At 47.0% G+C, this 19,872-nt stretch overlaps 1 protein-coding gene across 4 annotated transcripts in view; it reads right to left on the bottom strand.

Annotated features, from left to right (window-relative positions):
- Nucleotides 1-774: 774 nt before the first annotated feature.
- Nucleotides 775-19,872, bottom strand: part of LOC132670999 (BEN domain-containing protein 5) — a 1,465,258-nt gene continuing 1,446,160 nt past the window's right edge. Inside the window, exons 12-13 of one of the 4 annotated variants that reach the window (XM_060621418.2) lie at nucleotides 18,190-18,286; nucleotides 775-922 (exon numbers count right to left, since the gene is read on the bottom strand). In XM_060621418.2, the coding sequence (XP_060477401.1) occupies nucleotides 814-922; nucleotides 18,190-18,286 (206 nt within the window). In that variant the 3' untranslated portion in view covers nucleotides 775-813. Of the gene's footprint in view, nucleotides 967-10,883; nucleotides 12,250-16,280; nucleotides 16,804-18,189; nucleotides 18,287-19,872 lie in introns of those variants that run through there. The other 3 variants (XM_060621420.3, XM_060621417.2, XM_060621419.2) reach the window with 3 other exon arrangements.

The raw sequence follows: 19,872 nt of genomic DNA, 5'->3' as shown, positions 1-19,872 counted from the left end.
AGTTTTGCCTTTTCCTTACTTCTGCTTCCAGGTATCACCTGGAAAGTACACTGCTTGCTCTCAGTTGCTTGTCCTAGTCTCTGCTTTTGGAAGAACCCAAAACTAAGGTACATGGTACCTTTTACAATGGTAGACATTATGAATGATTAAATGAATGAATGAATGATGATATTATAATGAGAGGGGAGGAGGACACTGCTGGAGGTGAACAAATGACCACCAGCTGTTGATAAAGAAAGACCCCGTTACCCCACCATCCATTTACAATGACAGACCATAGCTTCCAAGTATATGTACCAGGGTGGTTGCTTGACTGACCACCTTAGAAATACTGAGCACACGAGTAATGTGAATGTGGCAAATAATAATAGCTATCCTTGAAGCCACACTTCCATTTGTTCACATCGTGTTATTTATTCTTCACAAACCTCCTGTGACCCAGGCATTAATTAATCCTATTTTGTAAGTAAAGAGACCGAAGTTCACAGAGGTGGCTCAAGGTCACATGGTGGCAGAGCTGATAGCCAGATCTGTCAGACACCAGAGCCACACTCTTGTGCCCACCTCTTCACACAGGTCTATTACAACACCCGCAGCGTCCCAATACTCCAGTTGCTTGGCAAGCAATTTATAATGCACACCCTTGAAATCAGGGTGTGCCTTCTCACGGGGTCTAGGGCCGCCATAGCAGGTCTGTGCAGTGAAGTATAGTAAATAATGCACAAGTCTGTTACTCACTGTTAACCAAGACTTAAGATAAAGCATTGCTTTATTTATTCTGTCAGGCAGCTCAAGCGTGCTCCATGGTGTCTATTACACGGTGATGTTAATTAGGTCCGCAGCACTGCACCTTCTGTATGCAAGGTTTGCCGTGTCACCCGCTGGTCTCATCTCTCCAGAGGTGTCTGGTTCAGCATCAGGTCTGAGGGCAGAGAGAATCTTTGGGAAGCCGGCATCACCACCATGCTGCTGAGTCAAGTATGAAGATTTACTACCTAGACATCCTGCCTATAGCATTAGTATCTAGCAACTTGATGTGTTTCCAAGGTCACTATGAGACCATCTTTCAGGGTAGGAGATTGGATTAGGAGGAGGAGTTCCTAGAACCCCCCAAATGGCAAAACTCCTCAGTGATCGTCTACTTCAACAGGCTCATTTTATAGATGGGCAAACAGGCTTAGAGAGGGAGAGTGACTTTTCTAAAGGTGTGTAAATGCTAGGGGACTGGAATTAGATATTTTTTGCTTCCATTTCTGGCTCTATCTAATGCATCATTTCAAAGTCCCTTGCCCTCCTCCCTTCCTATTGTATGTAGAATGGCTGTATACAGAGGATGTTCACTACAGCCATTTCCCCTGAAGTTCCTGAATGTAATCCTGTGAATCAGGAAGAGCAATCAGTCCTTTTTTTTTTTTTTCTTTTTTAAATGTAGGCTCCATGCCCATTGCGGAGCCCAACGTGGGGCTTGAACTCAAGACCTGAGCTCAAGACCTGGGCTGAGATCAAGAGTCAAACGCTTAACTGACTGAGCCACCCAGGCTCCCCAGAAATCATTCTTTCATTCCATTCCACAGGTAAGATTGAGGCTCAGAGGGCAAAGATGACGGCCGCTAACTCAGGCTTGAATCCAGGTTTCTAGGTTTCTAACAAACCACTTGGCCTGCCTAAGGGTGAATGAATGAATGAATGAATGGACAAAAGAATGAAAGAATAAATGTTAAACTTTACTAAAGAATGAATTTAGGCATGCGTGATGAACGAGGCTTCATGCAGGAAAGTCCCCATCCTGCGTATTTGCATTTCAACAAAGTCAGAGTCTCCAGCCTCCTGGAGCTGCTCTATGGGCCAGAGCAATGAAGTATTTATTTCACAGCTGTGTACCTTCATTCGGACCACCACTCAGTATTCAGCTCTGCTTAGAGCAGACCCTCAGTGAGTGCTTCTAAAATGGAACAGAAACAAGCGTGCTGGAGCCACAGCATTCAGCAGTCTGGGAGAAATTTGGAGAGGTGCCGGGAGCGGGGAGTTAAGGGAGCAGCCTCTTCCTTCCTAACACCACACCACACCAGCGTTGTTTTGTTTTGTTTACCTTTAATCAAGGCTGGCCTGAAGAAGGAGAAAGAGAGAAACAGGAACACCAAGGCTGAGATACAGGGAAGAGATCTAACCATGAGCTCACCCCCTGACAGGGTCAGTCAGGCAAAGGGATCTTGGCGAGCTTCCCACCCCAGGGACTGGCCTGGCTGGGATCCACATCAGCCTTCCCTGTGACTGGGAAGGAAAGGTGGCCTTGACATCCTGCTGGGCACAGTCCCAGGGAGGCTGGGCATAGGCAGTGACCCATTAATATGAATGAAATGTTGAGAGATTAGATAGAATTTCAAACAAAAACTTAACCTAGGACCTCTGAGTAGGAGTTGATGTAAAAATGTGCTTAGAATCTGCAATGATATGTCACTTATATTCAGTAAAGCACGCATAAACATTCACAACTATGAAAAACCATGCATTTTCATACCCAAACATTAAAAAGTTATAAAAGCCTTACACACAATGTAAATATATAAGTACTCTCTCTCTCTCAAATCCTACATAATTGATTTCTTTCTTTCACCTCTCCCAGCCTCTCCCCATCCCTCTTTCTTTTTCTCTTTCTCATGGATGCCCTTAGCCTTAAAGTCCGACAGTTTCCTGTATGGGCCTGTAAGCTAGGTTTGTTCCACTCTGCCCGGAGGTGTCAGGGCTTGCCCTTATTTACGAACTTCTAGAGGAAGGGAGAAGGGGTGGGCATCAGCCTTACAGAAATGTTCTGCTCAGAGAAGCCACCCCCAGCTTCATTCCCAGCAGCAGCAGCAGCAACAGCATACTGCAAACTCTCAGGGAAGGGTCACTCTCTGCCTGGCCTTGTGCTTGGCCTTGGGACCTGAGCGAGTGAGACCCCAAGAACAATGCAAAGTTGAGCTGGGAAGATAGAGCTGATACACAAGAAAAGTGAAATACAAAGCTATTACTAAGTGCCAGATGAGATGTTTAGACAATAGTTCTCTAGCAGCTCAGAGGAAGAGTTATCTATGAGAGTTGGAAGATCAGGGAAGACTTCCTGGAGGAGGAGTCTTGAAGGATAGGTAGGCATCAGGGCCGCAGAGGAATGGGAAATGACTGGCAAACATAACATGTTTGGTATATTTTGTTGGATGAATGAATGGCAGGATGACCCAGGTCAAAGGCAAGGCATAGACCAAGAGGGAAACTTTATAAGATGTTAGTTCTTAGAAGGGGAGAAAATAGTAGGAAATATTTTTTCACAGTACTGTACTTTCCCATTCATCCTGTCCGGATCCTCACAATACCCAGGGGTAGGTTGATTGAGGACTATGCTCCTGTATCAAAGAATACGAAACTGAAACCAGTCGAAGCTCCTGGATAACTCAAGACAGGGCAAGACGTTTATGTAAAGTCACACGGCCAGACAGTATCAGAGCTGGGAGCAGAACCGGTTTCCTAATGGCTGTGTCTTTAAAGCCTTCTGACTTTACAGTTTGATTTCTGGGGGTGGGGAGTGGGTTGGGGTGGAGGGAGAGGAAGTCTTTGGGATATTTAGAAGGACAAATGCTTGTTGCTGGTGACCAGTCCCTGCTTTTTAATGCAGGAATAGGGTCAGGGGTGTGCTAACAGAGGGGCTAGGCCTCCTCTCTACCACCCCAGGCCGACATCTCTCCTGCCATTACAAGTCCAAGGGTAGCTCCCCCTCTGCCTGTTAAGACACTTCGGCAGTTGTTCAAGTGAAGAGACTCCGGCCTGGAGGACACGCAGGGGCATCCAGCTACGGAGGAGAATGCTAGAGCTGGGCTCAGAGGAATAGGCAAAAGGAGGCCATGACAGGAACAAACACAAGCCAGTGAGCTCCCGGAGGCTTTTTATAAACCAACGCTTTACATAATTAAATATCCATTGTCTTGCCAGTCTTGGGACAGCACACAAAGAGGTGGAGGGAAAATGGAAAGAACAGAAGCCCCGGAGGCTGGTGACATCCAGGCGCTGCCACTTCGGCGGCCAGATTCCTTCACCTCCTGAGCTGCTCCTGGGAGTTGTTGTGAGACCGCGGAAGACAAAGCAACCGTGCAGGGCCTGGGACTGAGCGGGTGCTCGGGAAGGGCAGAGCAGCGGCAGCAGAGACAGGAGCCCTCGCCGTAGATCGGCCGCGGCAGTAGTTGCAGTGGTGGTGGGGGTGGTAGTCACAGTCGTCATCATAGTAGTAGTTATCGCAGTAGTAGTAGGTGAACAAGAATAGTAGTAGCAGTAGTAGGAGCAGCAGCACCAATAGTAGCAGGAGCAGCAGCAGCAGCGGTGGTGTTGGTGGTGGTGGTGGTAATGGTGGTAGTAGTAGTAGTACTAGTGGTAGTAGCAGTAGTAGTAGTAGATGGTGGTAGTAGCAGTAGCAGCAGCAGCAGTAGCGGGGTGGTGGTGGTGGTGGTGGTGGTAGTGTTGGTGGTAGTAGTAGATGATGGTAGTAGTAGATGGTTGTAGCAGCAGCAGTAGTGGTGGTAGTAGCAGCAGTAGTGGTGTGGTGGTGGTGGTAGTAGTAGTAGCAGTAGTAGTAGATGGTGGTAGTAGCAGCAGTACTGGTGGTGGTGGTTGTAGCAGTAGTAGTAGTAGATGGTGTTAGTAGTAGTAGCAGCGGCAGTAGTGGTAGTGGTGGTGGTAGTAGTAGTTGTAGCAGCAGTAGTACTAGTGGTAGTAGTAGTAGTAGTAGATGGTGGTAGTAGCAGCAGGAGCAGCAGCAGCGGTGTGGTGCTGGTGGTGGTAGTGGTGGTGGTAGTAGTAGCAGCAGTAGTAGTGGATGGTGGTAGTAGTAGATGGTGGTAGTAGCAGCAGTAGTGGTGGTGGTGGTAGTAGCAGTAGTAGTAATAGTAGATGATGGTGGTAGTAGTAGCAGCAGCAACAGTAGTAGTGGTGGTAGTAGTAGTTGTAGCAGCAGTAGTACTAGTGGTAGTAGCAGTAGTAGTAGATGGTGGTAGCAGCAGCAGCAGCAGCAGCAGCGGTGTAGTGGTGGTGGTGGTAGTAGCAGCAGTAGTGGTGGTGGTGGTAGTAGCAGTAGTAGTAATAGTAGATGGTGGTGGTAGTAGTAGTTGTAGCAGCAGTAGTACTAGTGGTAGTAGCAGTAGTAGTAGTAGATGGTGGTAGTAACAGCAGCAGCAGCAGTAGCGGTGTGGTGGTGGTGGTGGTAGTAGTAGTAGCAGTAGTAGTAGATGGTGGTAGTAGTGACAGCAGTAGCAGCAGCAACAATAGTTGTCTTTGTTGCTGTAAGAAAAAATGGTCCAATTGCCTTGAGCTCTGAACAAGAATCTGGCCATCAAGAAAGGACTAGAGAGGAAGCAAATCTATTTCCTCCATCTTCCCGCAGTGAGTGTGGCCTTGAAGACTGTCCAGGACTCCAGGTCCAAAGCACTCGCTCCACCACACCACGCCGCCCTTCGTGCTGAGTTGGAACCCTGTCCCACAGGTAAAGGGAGCCACGGAGGAAGTCTGAGCAGCGGAACGTCTCCAAGAGCTCAGTGCTTTGGGAAGAGGAGTCTGTAATCAGGATCCAGTTATGAGGAGACGCTCAGGATGGTGTTTGGGATCTGAGACTCGTTCTCTCTTTTATTCTGCTACACTCACACTGAGTGCCTCTGATGTGTCTGGAGCTGTGGTAGGCGCTACAAGGGGTACAGAGATGAGAAAAACCCAATCTCTGCTCTCTAAGAAATGAAACGATACTGGGGGAGAGGAGAGTCGTGGTAGTGCAATAACTGATAAATAGAGACATAAGTGCTGGGGACACAAGGAAAGGAGGGACTTAATTCCAACTGAGGGGACTGGGGTGGATGCCACGGAGCTAGGATATCCGAGCTAAGTCTTGAATGACGAGAAGAATTTTCTTTAGTTAAGAAGAGTAGAAATGGTGGATGGATCTGAGAGACACTGAACAGACTGAACCATCAGGATGTGGCAGCTGATCAGAAGGGAGGTTGAGAGGCACAAAATTAGGATGACATCCAGGTTCCTGACTTAGACAATTGATCTGAAAGAGGTGCCACAAACATGGGGTCACATTTTATAGAGATCCTGTAAGCACCTCTGGAGAGAGAGTGAGGAAGTTAGCAGGACAGCATCGGGAGGCAGGATGGGGAAAGAGGGGCTGTTACAGCAATTCAGGTAGGACATGATGGCGGGAGTGAACGGGAGGGAGTGAATGGGAAGGCAAGGGGAGTGGAAGGAAGATGCACAGCAAGCCTGTCGCAAGTGTTTCTCCATTTTAATGATGAGGAAAGTAAACTGCTTTAAATGACTCACAAGGCAAAAATTGCAAGTGGTGGAGCTGAGATTAAATCTCAAGTCTAGGGACTCCAGAGTCACTCCCTTACACCGCTTGCAGGCAGACATATCATAGAGGCAGAAGCAGCGGGCTTTGGGGCCTGGCTGGCTGCGCGGGGAGAGGAAAAGAAGGGAGTTAAGCCAATGGCAAGGCTTTTGGCTGGGGCGACTAGGTGGGAGAAGACATTAACCCAGACAGACGATGCCAGGGAGAGAAGCAGATTTGGATTTAAGATTGACATAAGGTCAGCCAAAAATAGATCCCAGGTCTTTGGGGACAAGCAAATTCTGAGCATCAAGGAGCTAGAAGAGGCGTCACAAGGATAACTTTCTGAACTGGCCAGGCTTAGCACTGAGGTTTGGCATTGAACCAAAGGACAGTGGGGTGTGGCAGAGGCGGGCTGCTGCCTTGGCCCTGTCCTACTTATTTCCCAGCTGTGGACCACAGTCAGGGGACTTTACTGCACTGATCTGTTTCTTCATCTGCAAGATGGGGAGTAAGCCCTGTGCTTACCGCAAGTGCCGGGAGCTGGGTGACAGCGGGAAGAGCTAACAGAGGGGAGAATGCTCAGGGAGGTCTGAGTTGCAGCCAGCACAGCACATCGGTGTGAACTTCAGAGACCATCCCTGAGAAGGTGCGTGCAAATCACAGGCAACACAGAAAGGGCCTCTAATACATCCTGCTAAAAATCTTTTGTTATTTTAATAAAACAAGATACCTTGCAGAACCTATACTCTTTTCTCTTTTTAGTTTTGCCAGTCCTGCCTCAATTCAGGTTTGGGACTGTTGTGCCCAACACTATCTTCCCCTCTTTTCAGAGCCCCAACTTACAAAGCCTCTCTCCTCTTCCTCACGGGTTCAGGGCCTTTGCCACTACCCCACTCCCAACATTCGTTCATTCCACACTCAGTGAGCACAGCCCCTGGTGCATGATCTCTGTTAATGCTGAAGCCACGATGACGAATAAAACCTAGGTCCGTGGCCTGACGCTGATCCCTCAGCGTGACTGTCACTTTTCTGGACACTTCTCTCACCCCTGTCCTCTACTCAGGAAGAATTTTTACCCCTGTCTGTCAGTGGAGCATAAACAGAATTTTCGGCTCCAAGAGAAGGGGTTTTCAACCTTAGCAAGCAAGTAAGGGGCAAATAGGGATGGAGGTGTTTTGGGGAAAGAGTTCTACTCTATGCCAGATATTTTATAGATGTTATTATAGTTTTTAGACAACTTTCACTGAGGTATAATTGATATATAAAAACTGCACAAATTTAATGTATACTATTTGATGAGTTTGCACATATGCAAGCATCTGTGATACCAGCTCCAATCAAAGTAATGGACATGTCCATTGCCTTTAAAAGTTTCCTTGTGCCTCTTTTTTGTTGTTTTTTGTTTTTGTTGTTGTTGTTACTGTTGCTATAAGAACTTAGCATGAGCTCTACTGTCTTAACAAATGTCTAGGTGCACAATACAGTATTAACTACAGACATTCTGTTGTACATAGATTTCATTACATTAATCCCCACAATAACTAGGGGGGTTAGATTATTCTTCCCAGGGCTTAAAGAGGTTAAATTCTTTTCCCAAAGCCATACAGCTAGTTAATAGAAGAGCTGGGATTCACATTTGGTTTATCTGAGTTTTTAAACCCAGGCTGCTCTTATGACATTATAACGTCTCCCTTCTTCTGTCTGCTCTGGTGCCCCTCTGGCTAAGCTGAGTCATGAGGAAAGGATCTCTACTCTTGGTGCCCTTAAAATGCTCAGGAGGCAGGACTCAGTGAAAGATTTCTGAACAACAACTGGGGGACACTGTAGGGTCAGCTCACACACTCCAGAAGAAAGGAGATTATCTGCATGGGGTTAGTAACCCAGAGGGTGCCTGGATGGGTCCTGCAACGACTACCTAGCTGAGCTTCCAGAAGCCCTGGGAGATATAGAAGTCTCTGCATGTCAAGTGATAAATGGGCCACTTGCCCAAACCCTACCTTGTTGGGTGTGCTCAGCACGAACTCAGGCAGGTGTGTGGGAGTGAGAGACAGGAAGAAGACAAGGTTTCAGCAACAGGTGCTAAAAAGTCCTGGAATTCTTACTCATACACCCAACCTAGAAACTTACGTATTTCCTGCCTCTCTCCCCATTCCCTGCTACATCTAAGTGATGCCACTGGTCACTTGTTATTCTGCTTCCACCTGTTCTCCTGTTTTGACCTGATTTTCCCTAGAGACCAATGGAGAGGGCCCAGTATAGAGCAGTAGAAAGGGAGCTGGTTTTGAATCCAGATTTTCACTAGCCAAGATGAATGGCAACAAAGGATTTTACTTTTAGGAGCCTCAATTTTCTCACTTGGGCAAAGTGAAAAAATGATACCTCAAGGGACCATTGGGAAAATTAAATAAGACAATGGATGCAAAGGCATCTAGCACAATGTGTAGCACACAGCAAATGCCCAATAAATACTCGGCAGGTGTATGAATTGAGGCTCAATGAATGTTAATCACTCCAGACTTCCATGGTTGGCATTACTCTTACTACTTAGGAAAATGAGCCAGAGTCCTCTTACATAGGTCTTAGGTATGTCATTTATCATTGGAAAGGACTCAAGCTCATCCCGTGCCCCTGCCCCAAAGGCAACCGGGAAATCTGTGAGCTAAAGGTCCCTTCCTGCCGCGGGCATTGTCACCAGAGGCAGGTGACTCAGCATCTGCTGTGAGCTTCTGCACAATGAATCTGGGTGGCCTCTGGCTTGCCTACCATAGCTTTTGACAATAAATAGACCTTTAGTCCTGTCTCTGAGCCTCGGTCTAGAGGATAACAAAGTTGGCCGTGTTCATGGAAAAATGTGTGAGGGCCAGGTAGAAGACCAGTATGTCTCTCCCTCTCCACCCTTCCTTTTGAAGGAGATATCTCTCTTTACTCAGAACACTGGGTCGGTAGCCCTTTCTACCCACTTGTGTCTGGATGCAGAGATGAGGGTGAGCAGGCAAGAAGAGAGGCTGGAGCGCCCCCTGCTGGGGCTGGGGCAGCTAGTAGCTTCTGGCTGATTCACCTGCCAGATGGGTGCTGTCTTCTATCTCCTTGCTGAAAACCTTCCTGTGTAACGTGAGACCATAGTTATAACTTGGTCCAAGAAAGCTGGGAGTTGCTGAACAGGCCAAGGTCACAGGGAGGTCCACTGGCAACCCCTGGTCTCTTGGATAGCCCTTTCCTCTCTGCTCCACCAATGGAAAGAAGCAGTAATCCTATTGCAAACATATCCTACAGTCTGCCTCATAGCTATGCATTTTTCCCTCTTAAGGAATTCTAAATGTTAGCAGGGTCCATGTGCTGTAATTCAGAGACATTTAATATCATTTGTTTAGCATTAGATGATACTTCTTATACTGTAAACTCCATTCTTTGACATCAAGAATGTAACCACCTGCCTCATGCCATTGCCCTCCAGAATTATAGACCAGGAGATGATGCCACAGAGCATCCAGCATCCTCCCAGGGAAGGAGCCCCTTCCATTTCTTCCACGAAAGATGTTCATTAAGACTGTTTGCACACATCTGATAACGGGGAGCTTGCTGTCTCCCTACAAAGCCCATCCATTGGCCAGAAACTATTCGCTAGAAAGTTTTCCTCATATTTTGAGCTGACATCTGTCTTATTGAGACTACCTCCCTGGATTTGGTTCTTACCTTTGGCAACACAGAACAGGTTTGTTTCTTTTGGACAAAAAGAATGTCCAAGATGTTCTTTCAGCTTTTTGGACATTGTGATCTCACTTTCCTACTTCCGCTCCCTCTTATTTTTCATCTCAGGGATAAACAGCTCATCCCCTCATCTGTTTTCAATGGGAAATCATGTGCAGACACCTCACCATCTTGGTCATATCCCAAATAATACAGCTGTCACTTATTGACCACCCTTGCTGACACTTCCCAGCCCTCAGTTTGTTAAACCTACGTAACAACTGTAATACGGCAGGTCTCACTGTTACCGTCTTACAGGTGAGGAAACTAAGATTCAGACAGATAAAATAGCTTGCCCAAGATCACACAGATGTTAAAAGACAGAAACAGGGTTTGGATGCAGAGTCAGATCCGAGAGTTTTAGCCCGCCAGCATGCCTGGGGTTGTGAGGCCTGTGATCCAATTAATGAATGCAGTTTTTAAAAAGTGGGGGGCCTAAATATGGCCACAACATTATGGAAACAGTCTGACCAGGAAAAATAGATCTGGACTGTCACCATGCCTATTTTCTGCAGCCTGCCTCTGTTCATGCTGTCTCCAGAGACGTTGTCATTTCTGAAAGACCTGCCATGCTCTTGGCTCACATTGAGCTGGTTGCACTCAGCTAAACTCCCCAGGACTCTGACACAGGAACTGCTGGAAATTCAAGTCTTGACTGTTCATCCTCATCCTGATGACAGAGACCCTGACAGCAAAGTGCGAGTTACACCAGAATGGATTGGCTGGCTGGTTCTTGCAGGAGTGGAAGACCTAAAGGGAAGGGCGCCAAGAACGTTCAGAGCAACAGAAGAGCTGCATAAACCACTTTATTTGTGTCCCTCTGGACAATAAGAACCCAGAGGAGAAGCTGTATATACAACACAACATTTGTAGCCAACTAACATGTGGTTCTTTGTTATCATTTCTGAAAACCAATAAGCAAAGAGAGAATAAGCTTTGCTTTCCATTTTTGCAACAAACTTTAAAAATCTCCAACCCAAAGCAAAAGAATGCTTAACTGGAGCTTTGTGCTAAAGGCCCTATCTCTCTTGAGCCTCCCTTCCTCTCCCTATCTCCAAATCCTCATTTCCGGGAGGTCATTTTAATTAGCAGGCTGTCATGGTGACTCAGCCTGCTGCTTCACAGACAGGAAGGGAGCAGACTCCCCTGGACCCATTCATCATACAAAGGCACTTTACTCTTTAGAAAAATGCACAAGATTTAGCTTTCCCACCTTGGGAATTGCTACTGCTGCTGATTTATTTTATCATCCCCTTGCTTTGGCGGGGGGTGGGGGAGGGGGCATTCTCTTGCCTTCTATATCTCCTTTACCTGGCGACCAGCCTCCCCCCATCGCAGAGTATCCATGCCCACGTCTTCAGTGGCCAGGTGTGACACTGGAATCTGGCGATGTGAACCATGATAGACCTTTTGGAAGCAGTGACCAATACTTTTTGTCTTTGGAGCTAAGGTTTCAGTTAAGCTCCCCAGGTCATTGGGAAATGCATGCAGCTGATAGGCACAGTGACAATATGCCTCAGACCGCTGCGATTTCAAAAATTCTGTCCCATTGTTCCCAGCAGTACATTCATCTTTGGGTTGTATGTGTTGTTGATGGTGTTTTGGATCAGTGAGCACGGACAGTGCACTTCTAAAACTGTAAACAACCGTCACCTAGTCCCAAAGTGGCTCTACAACTTTAAAAGGTAAAGGGGCTTCAAAAGGACTGACCTGAGATGTGACAAACCTCTCAAAAGGGGTGTGTAGCTTTTCCTCTTCCTGTGAGGATCTCTGTGTTGTGGAAAATAGCATCTGTACTTGCGTGGTTTGAGCCTCCTATTTTGTTCCTGAGCCTTACGCTGAAGTCCCACAATTGATTTTCCATTGGTAAAAGGGAAAACTGATGATGAAATTTCTCATATTTTCCTTCCCTTTCCCTAGCATATTCATTATCTCACACCCCTTATTTTGGAAATTAGAGAAGGGTGATTAATTTCATGCCCCAGCAGAAAATGCATGCTCCTGCCTCCACAAGACCTCCCTGGACTCCATGTCCTTAAAATGAGTTTGAAGGGTCTTTGTGGTTCACTGAGCTCTTCTTGTCCCCTTTGCCGTTGGGGTGGTTCCTGGCTGGGCCCCGCGTGAGTGGGTACTTGTAGGGAGGGGGCTTTTCTTTCCTGCAAAGAGGAGATAACAGAAAGAGAGAAGAAAGACAGCACATATATACACCAGATTGAAATCTTTTCTGTGCGTGTCTATCTCCCCCACTGAATTTTGACTTCCTGGGAGCAGTGGCTTGTCTTCCTCTTCTCTGTGTCCCAGAAACCCAACCCAGGGTCTGGTTCAAAGCAGGCATCAAAACTCAACAAAGGACTGCTAGATGGATGGATGCATACTTGAGTCTCAGGACCGAGCACCCAACACAATACCCTTAACACTACTCTTCAGTACCTGCCTTCTCTCTGTTAGGCTCACCTGCTAGACTATGAGCTCCTTTGCAGACAGGGACCAAGTTTTATCCATTTTTGCATTTTCCCTCATATAGGACCTTGTTTGTTATGCTGTTGGCTGATGAGCTGATGTGCCATTCATTCATGTATTGGACTAAGATTTGTTTGCAGTGGAAAGGGTAGGCTTTAGAGCCAGGAAGAACTCACCAGAGTTCCCAGGTCGGCTATGTATGAGAGGTGTTATCTTGGGAAAATTATTTAACCTCTATGGGCTTTATTTGTAAAATGGGGATAAAATATTGCAATCTTGCAGGGCTGTTGTGAGGTGAAATGATATGAGTAAATGTACCTACGGCAGTCTCTCTTTGCCTGCTGTAATTTACAAAGTCATGGTGCTGGATATTAGGTATGGTCCCATGGCCTCCGGAGACGACAAAGATGAGTCAGACATTGATGTTGTCATCAAGTTGCTTACAATTTAGTAAAGGAGACAGTTGCACAAAATACACAAAATAATAAGAATTATAAAGCACGAAAAGAAAGTGGTGAACGCCATACATACGGAATCTCTCTTGGGCTGTTTGAGTTAGGACTGAAGAAGCAACTTTCTGGAGCCCCTCACACTCTGACCTTGGGGTACCCATTTTCCTTCATTGTTGAGGAGTCATGAATAAGGTAAAAATGTAAAAGGTGGCAGTACACAAAAGGGACACCTTGCCCCAACATCTCTCCCCGACCAGGAGGCCTCGCTGTTGGAAATTCCACTCACTGCAGGACCCAGCTAACCTGCCAAAGCTGTCTAGCATGGATGAGATACTCCTAGGCCTCAGGACCCATTTACAACCCAGAGTACACGCTTGTAATGTTGTTTACAGGCAATGTGCTCTTGAAGTCCCCTCCCTTCTCTCTATCTTCTGTTTCTTCATTTCTAAAATAGGGAAAAGAGCCCATGTCCTTCCTGCCTCATAGTCTCTGGTAAATGGGTGTTAGGGGAGAGCTTTGCAAATTACAGGGTGCCATTCATATGTCATTGAGGGCTGTGGTTCTTAATACCAAAGGGAGCATGAGAAGTAGATGGGTATGGTTTCATGGGGGTAAAGGAGGGTGTACTTCCCCTGGAGAGGCAAGCTCAGTACAATCACAAGTGGGGCAGCCCTAGGTAGATGGTGGCATGGGAGAAGGCATGCAGTGGCCATGGAGGAGTGTGAATGTGCAAATGACTGATAAAGAGCTTCTGTAACTGAAGATGGGGCAAAGAGAGAGAAAAAGGCATTGGAAGGCAAATACCCCATACATCCGGGCCTCTGTTCCTCTTCCTATAATGCCTACTTCCACCTCTCCAGACTCACTTGGGAAGCAGACTTCCCAGAAAATAAGCTTCTTCCTCCTCAAGGCTCCTGCAGTACTTTGTGCCTCACCCTTGGTACACCATTTTCTAGGTAGTTCTTTTCCTATCTGTTTTTCTCACTAGATTGTGAGTTTAATGCATTTGCTCTTTCTCTAGAACTCCTGAGCAAAATTCAGGCCTGGCATGGATTAGGAGCTTGAGGAGTGTTGGATGAGTAAAAATGAACTTTTGGTCTTCTCCTTACCATCTCCATTGCTCTAAACATCAGAATGTCATTGCCTCAGAATGTGTCTTTTTAGGCCTCACCTCCTGCCTTCCACCCTATCTCCAACATGGAATACCCTCTCTCCTTTTTCTGTTTCACCCATTTAAGAGCTACATGTCCTTTAAAAGCAATTTCAAACCCCACTTCCTCCCTGAAGCCTTCTTGGGATAGTCCTGCTGGCTGCAAATGCTGGCCAGACAGGAAGGGAATTTCTGGTTGGCTGTCACTGTTCTTTCCTAAACGTGAAGGGGCTGAGTCAATAATTCTTAGGGACTTCTTCAGTTTTACCATTCTAGAATTCATACATTTGGGGCTTATTTAGGGTTTACTCCCTGCTAGGCTGTGCACTGTGCACTAAAGATACAGGAATGACCCAACGTAGCCCCTTAAGGAGAAACCTGTCTAGTGGAGAAGCCAGACGTGCAAAGTGCCATGACAATACTCTATGGGACATGCAATGCTACAGGTGTGTGCAAAATGCAGTTAGGTATCCAGTAAAGAGGAAGCAGGTATGTCTAAGGTGGAGAACAGGGACAGTGAAGCAGAGGTGTGATGTTTCCACTGGACTTGAAAAGTATATAGGAATTCACCATCTAGAGACAAAATGGAAGAACATTCCAGGAAGAGGAAAAAAAGGATGAACAAAGACATAGAAGCATGGACGCAGTTGATCTGTTCATACTGAAGCATGAGGTGTAAAGTGGTAGGAAGCAGATGGGGTGGAGAGGGTGCTCACAGGGGAAGAGGTGTGCTGGCAAGCTGTGAATGAAACTCAAGTTGTAAGCCAGAGCTTTGAATAGCAAGAAGAGGAACTGGAACATTACTCTGAAGGTAATGGGGAACCTTGGAAGGTTTTTGAGAGGGAGTATACCCTGATATGTAGCTGAGCACTTTCCCACGCTGTTTGGTATCTTGTCATGTTACATGCCTTTGTCTGTAATCTAGGCTCCTGATGGGTGGGGGCTCTCTATGTCCCCTAACACCCAGGGCACAGCCTGGCACATGGTGGGCTCCAGTGTGTTGAATAGCTGATCATTCCCACCCATCAACATACACATTAAAACTCCACCATGGATCCGGCCTTCCCGGCCTGTCCCTGAGCCTGAGCCCACCCCACACTCAGAGACCAGCCCACCTTCCACACTCATGCTCTGTCTCCCCACAGAGGCTCACCTGTCCTGTTCATTTTTTTCTGATTTTCATCCACCTTGATGGGACCTTTTCAGCTTTAGCTCTGTAGCTATGTTACTGTGGTCCAGAGAAGTGTGTGGTCTCAGCTTTGGTCATCAAGGCCACATCCCTGAGGCTATGCTTTTGGGCCCACACTGCTGACCCACCCAAGGGACCCTCTCTGAAGGGTGGCCTGGCACCCAATAGGCTCCTACCAGCACATGGGTGTAACCTGACATATTATGATTATCCACAGAGATGAGAGAAAACAAAGATTAATTTTGAGTCAAAACATGTAATTTTCCTTTAAAATCAGAACTACTCTTCCACTTATATTATTTGATGCTTGGGTGGAAAATAATACCAAAAAAGGGGACAAGCTCAAGTCCCAAATCAGAGCCTGTGTCCTCCTGGCAATTCATTTCTCAAGGCCTGCCGACCAACTGAGAGTTCAGTGATACTCATAGTTTGATGAGACCGGGGTGTAAGATGTGAGGATGGAGAGGGAGTTTGTTTTGCTTTAAATTTAAGGGTGGGTACGTTTACCTCAAGTCTTCAAGGCTGGTAATTTTGAGGAGTGAATCTCCAGCTCTTTTCTAAAGAGGCTCCAAAGCTTAGAGCAAAGAGGTCCAGTGAAAGGTTGAACCCAGGGCCCCGAGAGTTCCTTGCATCCTTTCCATCCAGTTTCAGGTTCCCACGTCCTGGCCAACTGGAGGAACTCTTTGCTAACTGATGCTGAGAACAGCAGCCTGGGGGTTGTGGGGCTGGGGCTCTAGTCCTGGTTGTGACCAGTGCTGTGTGCCCCCTGGGCCTCAGCTTCCTCATCTGCATTATGAAGAGGGCCTGAACGATTGCTAGTCTCCCCCAGTGTCAACACCATTTCACCGACAGTGCAACAAGCTAGGAAGAAGTCTAAGGGATCAAAATAATTTTATTCAGGCTGACAGAGGACCTGAAAGAGACAATCCCCAAATTAACTTGTAAATGAATTCTTTTAAGTGTTCTAAAGCTTTGAATTTTTGAGAACTTTAACCAATCAAGAATGACTTCTAAGAATGAACTGAGCACTTTACTCTAGAGGTGAGCTCCTCAAAGGCAGGCAGGGTCATGCCCTAATCACTTACTCATTCAAGCACCTCTCTCCCCCCAGGGCCTGGCATAAAGTGCTGGTTTTCCTGAGTGAATGAATGAGGGAATGAATACAGGCTCAGCATGCAGGCTCAGTGCGGTCTAGGCACTGTGGAAGCACAGAGAAGAAACAGACATGATCCTCCTGAAGGAGTTTTTAATCCACCAGGAATAGGATGGGGGGCACAAATACCCTAGATGATTAGCGAATAATCTGAGACACAGTATGAGCCAAAGTACGTTGTTCTGTAGACTCTGTGTGGAGACATGGGACTCACATCATGGTGGAAGGTAGCCCTGAGAGAGATCTTCCAGCCCAACCAGAGGAGTCCAGGAACTTGCGCCAGGCCATGATAAACTGGTTGGACATCTGGGGTTGCAACCCAGAAGCCAGAGGAGACAGAAACATTTATTGAGCAGCTATGGACTGCCAGGCACAATACCAAGCTTTCATCTAATTTTTAAAACCATCTTGAGAGACTTCAGTTATTGCCCCCACTTTATGGTAGAGAGAGGTTTCAAGAGGCCAAGAAACTTGCCTAAGATCCCACAGTTAGGATGAGCCTGAGACAGAATTTGAACCCACACTGATAGTGACAATGACTTCCTGCTTAAGTTGGAACTTAACCTGATTTTAGTCTAGCTTTGGAATGAAAAAAAATCCTAGTTCAAATTCTGCCTCTGCCAAAATCTCTTTGACCTCAGGCAATCCTCTTCACCTTTCTGAGCTTTCTTTTCCTCGTTTGTAATATGGGGAATATAATATATATGAGGAATAAATAAGATCATGTACAAAAAGTGCTTTGCTCAATAGATAACAGTGATTAATATTGTTTTTCTTAATAATAGGGTGTGGAGGAAGGTGCATCAGTGCAAAGGCCCTGAGGCAGCAAAGCATATGGACAAGGTCATGGGCAAGGTCAGTGGGAAGACTGGTCTGGCAGAAGTAAGTTGGACATCATTCTGTCCTTTAGGGAGCCTGGATCACTAGAGAGTAGGAAATGAGGCCAAGAGGTAAGGCAGGGCCAGCACAATTCCAGATGCCATTGGATGTCACTGTCCAAATGCTCACTGAGCTTACTTCCAGGAAGCATGGGAATGCCCAGCACTTTGGGCTCCGGTCTAGCTATCCAGAAGGATACTTATCCCCTGACTTCTCTCCTCACTGGCCCAAAATATTGACTCCATCAGAAGACCTGATGTAAAACTTCTTAGGCGTATGTCCTTCCCAGCCCTAAACCTTTGCATCTTGAGGGACTATCATGTTCTAAGGGGATATGTGTATGTCTGACAATATGTAGGGTGCTTTAACACACATCTCATAATAACCTTCCAGGTGAGTGCCACCGTCCCCACTGTACAGATGTGAAAATGGAAGGATCAGAGACCTTATGAGCCTAGATGAAATAGGAATTCTAGAGGATGAGCAACCAGATGAAGAAGCACATGGAGACACCCAGACTAACTTAGAACAATAACTGCGCTCAGTTCCCCAGCAACTCCCATCCCCGTGGACTCCCATGTTAGACCCGGAAACGCGACCACCCCACACTGTCTGACACTGTGACGATACTTTATAGTCAGAAAACATGCTGTTAAGTTCTTCTGCCCCATACACTCTGTGGCAGGGCAGGGATTATCTTTCCCATGCCACTGATAGGAAACTGAGGGCCAGAGAGAAGCCAAGGGAAGTCGACCCTGGACACAAAGCTGGTTCAACAGAACGTGAGCCACACAGTTCTGCCCTGTCACTTACCGCAGCCTCGGCATGGGAATTGCCACTCTCTCGACCAGGGGGTTCAGCCGATAATAATCCAAAAATGTTCTTGCCACATTCCGTCCCAGCTTCATATCTGCAATAGTGTGCGTCAAGGAGCAACTTTGAAAGGAGACCGAGTCAGAAAAAAGAGGGCTGGTAATAAAAATGATAACAGTAATAGAGGCAGCAATACCACCTAGAATCACCATTCTAAGCTTTTTCTATGTACTGCCTTTTTTGATCTTCACACAATTTTCGACACTATTCTTTTCCTCATTTCACAGATGAGGAAATCAAGGTACAAAGAAGTTAAATAATTTGCCCGAGGTCACAGGACTAGAAAGGAGAGGAACCAGGATATGGGTCTAGGTCATCTTACCTCAAAGCTCTCTTCCTGGCTTTTGGAACATACTCTGTCCCTCTGGGGCTCGCTGGGCTTCCGTGCTCTGACTAGTGTTCGTGGAACAGTGAAATGAGTTTCACCACCGTCTTCAAGAAGCCCCCAGGCTGGGGTAGGACATGGCCCAGGACATGGAAAGTAGCATTTATGGAGCACCTACTATGTTCCTGGCATGGCACTACTACTTTGTTTACTTATACACTTTAAACAATCCTGTAGGGAAGGCATCTTAATCTCCCTTTTGCTCTGGGAGTTTAAGGTACTTGTGCAAGGCTGCCTAACTTAGGCAATGGTAGAGCCAGGACTCCAATTCAGGAATGTCTGACTCCAGAGCAGTGAACGTTCCACCACCCTGGGCTGTTTCCCATCCTGAAGGCACCTTTTCTGTCAAGGGCTGAGTCATCCCAGGCCAGTGCCTGGTGGGAGGAGGAAAAACACCAGACAAGTCGTTTATGACACTGAGATGTGCCGCAGGCTCGCTGTGCTCTGGGGCCGCCACCTGCTTTCTTCCTCTGCATGTGACCGACCTTCTCTGTCCCCTTCTTTAAAGAGTTCACAAGCTGGCATTAGGCATGGCCTCTCCAACCAGCAGACCCTGGTCTGCTCCTTTTAACCTAGTCAGGCTCCAGCTGGCTTGGGGAGACCAAATCACCACTGTGTGTGCTGACAGTAAGACTACAGGGGTGCAGAGGAGAGGAGAGGTCCCTGTGGACTGGACTAAAAAAGTATAGTAGAAATCTTGGAATCAGATGCATCTAATCCAAATCCTGGCTCTGCCACATTCTGCGTATGGCACATTGTATTTTTTAAAAATGTCTGCAACGATATTTCCTAGCTCACGTGTTATTCTATGCTATGACTTTGACCCTCCTTCCACCGAGAAGTGTGGTCTAGTGGTCTATGTCTCCTCTCTTTGGACCTGGGTGGGCTTGTGACTCACTTGTGACCACAAGAATGGCAGAAGTGGTCAAAGTGACACTGTGGGCCTTCTGAGGCAAGGTCAGTAAAGGAGATGTCACTTGTCCCTGGCCTGCTGGACTACTCCAGCTAGCGTCCTGCACCTCCATGCAAGCAGTCCTGCTGCGCTGAGACCACCATGCTGTGAGGCAGCCCAGACTAGCCCACAGAGGGGTTGCAGGTGGAGGCCCTGCCACTGTGCGGAGACCCGGCCAAAGGGAGACTCCCGCCAGCCCACGGTGCCACCAGCACACTGCTGTTCTCGCTCCAGCAACTGCGTCGCAGCCTCCAGAATAAGACCATTCGATGGCGCCCTCCGCAAA

Source organism: Panthera onca, chromosome C1 (genome assembly GCF_046562875.1).
Source record: "Panthera onca isolate mPanOnc1 chromosome C1, mPanOnc1 haplotype 2, whole genome shotgun sequence".
Classification (NCBI taxonomy): Eukaryota; Metazoa; Chordata; class Mammalia; order Carnivora; family Felidae; genus Panthera; species Panthera onca.
Note: the sequence above shows the minus strand (reverse complement) of the source record. Positions and strands in the feature narration are given on the sequence as shown.